Raw genomic sequence first — 8,014 nt, 5'->3', positions numbered from 1 at the left:
GTAACGTCATCATAGAACAGGGGGCCCTTCCCTACAGGTAGTCAAAGCAGAGAGGGAAGGCAGCATACGTCAGCGTTTTCTTCTATGCACTTATCAGAAAGATCAAAGACTTCAAGGCTTTCACTATTTCTTCTACCACTATCTTCTAAGAACGTCAAAGAGGAACCAGGAGTACGTGAGGAACATGAACGTGGACAAGGAGCATGACCATTAAAGCACAGCACTACAGGGAGGGGTTTAGGCCTCCGGATGACTGCGGGCAGGCCTGGATAAGATCCAGCCTCCCACAAGAAACAGGTGGAGCACAGCGTTCTCTGACTCCTCCAAGAAAAGGGAGACTCCCTTTCCCGGTCTGCTAAGTACCGGGTGCTCTCTTGGCAGGGGCGTCACCGCTTGACCAAGGAGCCTTCAAGTGGCCCTTACGCAGGTGGGACAGAGGGCTCACCTCTTGTATTCTCGGTCACTTCTCACAACATCCCTTCAGCACTTGACCATATACCCACCAGTTACATAATAATATTGATATTACTCTTAATAAAGGAGCGTAATATTAAAGAGTAATAAAGAGTAATATTAAAAGCTAATGATTAATGTCTATACTAATGATTGATAATGTCCATGATGATCTCTACAAATTTGTATTATAACTATTCTTATTGTAAGTATATTCTTTACTATACTGAAACAGTTTGTGCCTTCAGTCTCTTGCCTCAGCACCTGGGTAATCCTCCGCCCACACCTCTGAGGGGCTGACCTGCGCCCCACCTTCTGGAAGCTGGGAGGTTGGAAGAGGGAAGGCATGCAATGGACCCAGCACACAGCTGGGAACTCAAGGCACACCTAAGCCTTCACTTGTGCTGTGCGGAGTCCACACTTCCTTCCCCACTGGAGTCTCCAAACCTCCCTCACTCAACAGGGAGGTGCTGCTCAAAGTTCTGGGCACACATTAGGGCTGGGGAGGGGGCGGTGGAGAGGGGGCTCCAGCCTGTCCATCCACCAGACAAGGGGGCACCTGCCCGTCTCTCAGCCTGGTCTGGACCCGCCTCCCAGGCGCTGGCTGCAATGCCTTTCTCTTTCTCTTTCTTTCTCTTTGCAATTCCGTTGGGTCCTGCCCAAGACAGATAAAGACAGAGCAGCCTGTCTTTGTCTGAGGTTCCTCTGCCAGTGGGAGGGGCCAGAAGAAAACCAGAAAGAGGGCCAGAGTCAGAGAAACGTAAAGCACCCCAGGGTCTCCCACACCAGTGCCTGAGCAGGAACGGGGAGGGGCCATGACTCACAAGGCCCTGGGAGGTCACTTTAAAGAGGGCTGCCCAACTGCAGGGACTCTGTAAACGGGAAGAGAAGCCACAGCACTTCAGAAAAGAGTGGGACTGGACAAGCGTATCTAAGAGGCTGAACATGAATCCACAGATCAGGTACCTCTGCCCGCTCTGTCTGCCAGGCCCCTCCTGCCCCTTCCTGCCTGGTGGTCCTGCTGGGTCTCAGCCCTGGCCTCCCCCTGCCCCAGCCCCACCTCTGGGCTCCCTCCCCTCTGTCTCCCCCACCGCCGACACTCCCAGCCAGGCTCCTTGCCCTGCTATGTGGTCGCCCCACTGCTGCTTCTGAATGGGCCACCTTCCCCACCTGCACCAGCCCAGGCCCCCTGCTGAGACTCTCCCCAGAAAGTCACCACCGGGCTGGTGCTCCCCACCCTGGGAGGGTGCTCCCTCTGTGCGCTTCCCACCATTCCTGAGCTCTGGAACTGGGAGAATTGAACCAAAGGATGATTGGGTCAATCCGGCATTTTGTTCTCAGCACTTTGATGAAATTTCTGTAAGATTTACTTTGTTTCAATATAAAGTCTTAGGAGAGGGTGTAGGGGAGGGAATGGTCTCCGTACCAGAAAATATGTCATTTCTTCCAAAGATGCCTCCAGTGTGAACAGAGGAGGATGCACATGACCCCAGACACAGGCTCCTCCTTCGTGAGCACCATTCGCCTTTTAAAATGACCCTGGTAACATGGAATGTAGAAAAAATATGAAGATTAGGACAAATACCCTTATTTTACCCAGGGCATGGTGGCTTATACCTGTTATCCTAGCACTTTGGGAGGCTAAGGCGGGTGGATCACTTGTGGTCAGGAGTTCGAGACCAGCCTGGCTAACATGGTGAAAGCCCGTCTCTACTGAAAATACAAAAAATTAGCCAGGGGTGGTGGCGGGCGTCTGTAATCCCAGCTACTTGGGAGGCTGAGGCAGGAAAATCCCTGAACCCAGGGGCTGGAGGTTGCAGTGAGCCGAGATTGTGCCATTGCACTCCAGCCTAGGGGACAGAGCGAGATGCCATCTTAAAAAAAATAAATAAATAAAGGTAGCCTTGGCCTGGGGATTTCAGTGTGATATCATCATCGGACAGGTGAAATGGGAGGAAGGAACTGAGCTGAAATGTTCAAGCAATTATTTCAGGGTGAAGAGTTTTATTGTCTGTTGCATTTTCCTAATGGGTTGGGAGAAGTGTGGCAGAAAAACTGGGAGGTTGAGGGTGTCCATTGGTAGCCCCAGAGCTGGGGTTCCAGCTAGGAGAGGTCACTGCAGCCCTGCTGCCCCTACCAGCATCGCCTCCTCTTTCTCCCAGTCTTCCTGCCTGGGAAAGCAGCAGACATTCTCAGGACTGCGGAGGGATGGGGGAGGCCCAGAGCCCAGGGCCGTCTAGGGAGTGGTGTTCAGTGGGCATCAGCCCCCAGGACTCCGGCGGGGGGGTCTCTGCATTGGGGTTTCTCTCTTGTGCCCTCAGAAACCCGATGAAGGCAATGGATCCAGGCACATTCTACTTCCAATTTAAAAACCTATGGGAAGCCAACAATCGGAACGAAACCTGGCTGTGCTTCACCGTGCAAGTTATAAAGCATCACTCAACTGTCTCCTGGGAGAGGGGCGTCTTCCAAAACCAGGTAGCACCAAAGTCCTAGTTACACCCCAAATAGGAACTGAGCAGCTGGGAATGCAGAAAACACAATAAGTGACGTGCCCGGTGCGGGCTCTCCTGTGTGTACTTTCTTGCCACATGTCTTTTTTTTTTTCCTTTTTTCTTTCTTTTTTTTTTTCTGAGATGGAGTCTCGCTCTGTTACCCAGACTGGAATGCAGTGGCGCTATCTCAGCTCACGGCAACCTCTGCTTCCCGGGTTCAAGCGAGTCTCCTGCCTCAGTCTCCCGAGTAGCTGGGATTACAGGTGCCTGCCACCACACCCAACTAATTTTTTTGTATTTTTAGTACAAATGGGATTTCACCATGTTGGCCAGGCTGGTTTCGAACTCCTGACCTCAAGTGATCCACCAGCCTTGGCCTCCCAAAGTGCTAGGATTACAGGCGTGAGACACCATGTCTGGCCTCCTCCCCACATTTTTGAAGTCCGTGGCCCAGATCTTCCTCCCTGACTCTCCTGGGATCAGATCGTGGAGGGGTTTTGCTTCTTCCCGAAAGGCCTTGTTTAGCGCCCAGCACCCTCACTCTTGACTTTGTTTCCCAAAATCTTGTCATGGAGCTGTGCATCCGGCAGTCCTCGGGAAACAGCAGCTGTGGGAAGCAGGGGGTGTGGTGTCCAGCTCTGTGTCTGGGCCAGTCACTGCTGGGCTCGTGAGGCCGCCCCTGCCACTGCCCTGATTCCTCAGCAGAAGGCAGGCAGGGAACAAGGCAGACCCCAGAGGGCTAAGCCATAGCAGGGGCTGAGGATGCCTGGTGAATGGATACCTGGGAGAAAAGATGGCAGAATTCACACACGAGTCTATGAGACAGGGAAAGACTCAATAAAATAAAGAAGGAAGGGGCCGGGCACGGTGCAGAGGCTCATGCCTGTAATCCCAGCACTTTGGGAGGCTGAGGCAGGCAGATCATGAGGTCAGGGGTTCGAGACCAGCCTGGCTAACATGATGAAACCCCATCTCTACTAAAAATACAAAGATTAGCCAGGTGTGGGGGTGCATGCCTGTAATCGCAGCTACTCAGGAGGCTGAGGCAGGAGAATCGCTTGAACCTGGGAGGCAGAGGTTGCAGTGAGCCAAGATTGTGCCACTGCAGTCCAGCCTGGGTGGCAGACCAAGACTCCATCTCAGAAAAAAATAAAAATAAAAGAATAAAGAAGGAAGGAGAAGGATAGAACAAGGGAAACTCAATGAATAAAACACCCTGGGGCCTACTATGTACCCAGAAAAATGAAAAGTAAAGAAATAAAATAAGGCCATGCATGTGGTTTACCCTCATAGTCCCAGAGCTTTGGGAGGCTGAGGCAGGAGGATCGCTTGAGCCCAAAAGTTTGAGATGAGCCTGGGCAACATGGTGAAACCCCGTCTCTACAAAAATTACAAAAAAATTCGGCAGGTGTGGCGGCACACACTTGCAGTCCCAGTTAATTGGGAGGCTGAGGTGGGAAGATTCCTTGTGCCTGGGAGGTCAAGACTGCAGTCAGCCCAGATTGCACCACTGCACTCCAGCCTGGGCAACAGAGAGAGACCCTGCCTCAAAAATAAATAAATAAGGAAACGCCCCGGGGCTCTGGCCCACCTTCTGCTCCCATTGCCTCTCCCCTGCACTCCTCCTGCTCCTGGTTTGAGCTCCCCTGCTCTCCTCCTCCTCCTTCCCCAGGTCGATCTTGAGACCCATTGTCATGCAGAAAGGTGCTTCCTCTCTTGGTTCTGCGAGGACATACTGTCTCCTAACACAGACTACCGGGTCACCTGGTACACATCTTGGAGCCCTTGTCCAGAGTGTGCCAGGGAGGTGGCCAAGTTCCTGGCCAGGCACAACAATGTGATGCTCACCATCTATACCGCCCGCCTCTACTACTCCCAGTATCCGAATTACCAGCAGGGGCTCCGCAGGCTGAGTGAGGAAGGGGTCTCTGTGGAGATTATGGACTACGAAGGTGAGATGTGGGGTGGCTGAGGTAAGCGGGTTCGGGAGGGACAGCATGAGGGGCAGGTGGGTCTCCAATGCCGTGGGGCGGGGCAGTGTCCCCTGGGAGTCTGTGGGGACGGAGCTGGTGCCCACTGCAACTGGCAGTCAGGAGACCTGGCCTGGGAGGGGAGGGCCCAGGGCCTGGAGAGAGGCCTGCTGGGTCCTCACTGCTTTCTCCTCGTTTTTTCTCAGATTTTAAATATTGTTGGGAAAACTTTGTGTACGATGATGGTAAGCCGTTCAAGCCTTGGAAGGGACTAAAAACCAACTTTCGATTTCTGAAAAGACGCCTACAGGAGATTCTCGAGTGAGGGGTCTCCCCGGGCCTCATGGTCTGTCTCCTCTAGCCTCCTGCTCATGCTGCGCAGGCCTCCCCTCCACCCTGGACCAGCTCTGTTTCTGCCTGGTCATCCTGAGCCCCTCCTGCCCTCAGGGCCATTCCACAGTGCTCCCCTGCCTCACCACCTCCTCCCCGCTCTCCCAGGCTCTTCCTTCAGAGGCCCCTTTCTGCCTCCATGGCTACCCATCCACCCCCTCAGACCCCATTCCTCCAGCCTGCGTGCCCCTAACCTGGCTCTTCCCATCTCCCCAGCATAACCAAATCTTACTAAACTCAACCTAGGCTGGGCATGGTGACTCACGCCTGTAATCCCCCAGCACTTTGGGAGGCAAAGGTGGGAGAATCACTTGAGCCCAGGAGTTCGAGACCAGCCTGGGCCACAGGACAAAGCCCCATCTCTACAAAAAAAAAAAAAAAAAAGCTAGATGTGGTGGCATGCACCTGTAGTCCAAGCTACTTGGAAGGCTGAAGTGGGAGGATTACTTGAGCCCTGGAGGTGGAGGCTGGAGTGAACAGAGATCGCACCACTGAACTCTGGTCTGGGCAGAGTAGATCGAGACCCTGCCTGAAAATAAATCAATAAATAAACTCACCCTAAATGGGTGTGAATATATGTAAATTTAATACCAGAAGTTTTGAGAAACATCCTTTGTAAATTTCATCCTACGAATTGGGTCATTCATGTCCTACCCAGCTAAAACAGAGGCCAGGAGCCAGGGAGGAAAAGCAGTCAGGCCACACGCCTTTGCTCCCGAAATGGACTTCTCTGCAAGCCTGACTCCTGAAACTGTGCGTTTACCCTGAAACCAGCTTTATCCATAGCTTCTGCGATAAATGGCTGTAAGTCGTGGACTCCTTGCTCCAAAAGCAGCGACTCAGCAATGGAACCTCCCAGCTCCCAACGCTTCCTAGTGCCCACGGGCTTTCCCAAAGGGCAAGAGAACGTTTCTCCTCCTATAATTGCCATCTCTTTGTTCTCCCGACATGGTGAACACCACCCGGACTGCGGGTATGTCCCAAATTACAATTCTTTCTTTGCTAATGAAATATGAAATTTAGAGGCTCTTCTCCACACTTTAAATTTGACTTGACATTTTCAAGGCAGATGTAAGTTATTAGAGAATGAGACTCTATAAAAATGACCCCTTCATGCCGTGGCCTCCATAGAAGATGCCCCGGGCCAGGTGTCCACACGGCAGGCATTTATTTTCTCGCAGATCTGGAGGCTGCAGGTCCAAGTTCGAGGGTTGGGTGGAGTTGTTTTCTCTGAGGTCAGTTCTCCTGGCTGGCAGGGAGTCGCTTCCAGCCATGTCCTCTCTCGCTTTTCCTCTATGCACCTGCACCTCTGGGGTCTCTCTGCCTCCAAATATCAAATATCAACCTTTTTTTTTTCTTTGAGACAGAGTTTTGCTCTTGTTGTCCAGGCTGGAGTGCAATGGCACGATCTCGGCTCACTGCAACCTCTGCCTCCCGAGTTCAAGTGATTCTTCTGCTTCAGCCTCCCAAGTACCTGGGACTAAAGGCATGCGTCACCACACCTGATTAATTTTGTAATTTTAGTAGAGAAGGGATCTCACCATGTTGGCCATGCTTGCTCTCGAACTCCTGGCCTCAGGTGATCTGCCTGTCTTGGCCTCCCCAAGTGCTGGGATTACAGGTGTGAGCCACTGTGCCCGCCTGGGATCATATGTTACATGCATATTTGTTTGATAAGCCTGGACTGCAACCACCTACATGAATATTCATAGCTCCTCCTGTAGCCTGTTGAATATGTATGTTTAGCCAACCCCTTCAGCATCAAGCTCCTGCCCCAACCCCTCCTGCTTCTAAATGTCTGTATCTGGTGTTTCCCAGAGGCTGCTTTTCCCAGGCTGTAGGATGGCCACCTTGCAGGCTATCACGCTTATCAAGAAATAAAGTGTTCTTTGCAAAAGTATACCTTGTGTAATTTTTAGGTCTCTGCACCATGGGAGCACGCTACCAGGGGAAGGGAGCTGTGAGACCCACAGGAAGGCTCCAGACAGGCTGGCCTGGGACACCAGCCGCTGCCCTTCCATGACATGGGGACAAGAGAGGGCAAAAGTTCATCCAACCAGGGAGCAACTCTGGGCAGGAGATGGGGAAGGAGGAGAAGCAGGAAGGAAAGAGCTCAGTTTGGGGGTGCGCATGACATCTTGGTGGGACATCTGAGGCCCACACCCACCTGCTGTCCCCCACTCCCATGGTGGCCTCCTAGTGTGAAGGCCTGGGGGGAGGCAGATGCCTTGCCCTTCACTCTCCCTCCCTGTCCCCATGGCTCCTGGGTGGGGGGCTTCTCTGGGTTGACACCTGAGAGCAGGATCTGGGGGTCCCTGCAGAGACATCAGCCTGTCTATCTTGATGGCGGAGAGGAGGCTCCAGCTGGGTGGGACCACCAGGGGAGGGACGTCTGCTCTGCTGGCTCAGCCTAGTGTGGACCCACCTCCAGGCCTCTGGCTGCAATGACTTTCTCTTTCACTTTGCAATGGCCTTGAGTCCTGCCTCAAGGAGCAGCCTGTCTTTGTCACAGGTCCCTCTACACAGGGGAGGGCCCCAGAGAAAACCAGAAACAGGGTGAAAGACTGGGTAAGATAAGCATCCCATGGCCTCCCACACCAGCGCCAGAACAGGAAGGGGGAGGGGCCAAGACTCACAAGGCCTTGGGAGATCACTTTTTTTTGAGACAGAGTCTCGCTCTCTCACCGAGGCTGGAGTACAGTGGCA

At 52.9% G+C, this 8,014-nt stretch overlaps 1 protein-coding gene across 1 annotated transcript; it reads left to right on the top strand.

Annotated features, from left to right (window-relative positions):
• Nucleotides 1–1,119: 1,119 nt before the first annotated feature.
• Nucleotides 1,120–7,204, top strand: APOBEC3C (apolipoprotein B mRNA editing enzyme, catalytic polypeptide-like 3C). The gene is made up of 4 exons (XM_011978845.1): nt 1,120–1,415; nt 2,775–2,931; nt 4,621–4,900; nt 5,125–7,204. The coding sequence occupies exons 1-4, from the start codon at nt 1,399–1,401 to the stop codon at nt 5,241–5,243; spliced, it is 573 nt and encodes a 190-aa protein (XP_011834235.1). The 5' UTR covers nt 1,120–1,398; the 3' UTR covers nt 5,244–7,204.
• Nucleotides 7,205–8,014: the final 810 nt, after the last annotated feature.

This window comes from Mandrillus leucophaeus, unplaced genomic scaffold (assembly GCF_000951045.1).
Source record: "Mandrillus leucophaeus isolate KB7577 unplaced genomic scaffold, Mleu.le_1.0 Scaffold2, whole genome shotgun sequence".
Lineage (NCBI taxonomy): Eukaryota > Metazoa > Chordata > Mammalia > Primates > Cercopithecidae > Mandrillus > Mandrillus leucophaeus.
This window is presented reverse-complemented; position numbering and strand designations above follow the sequence as displayed.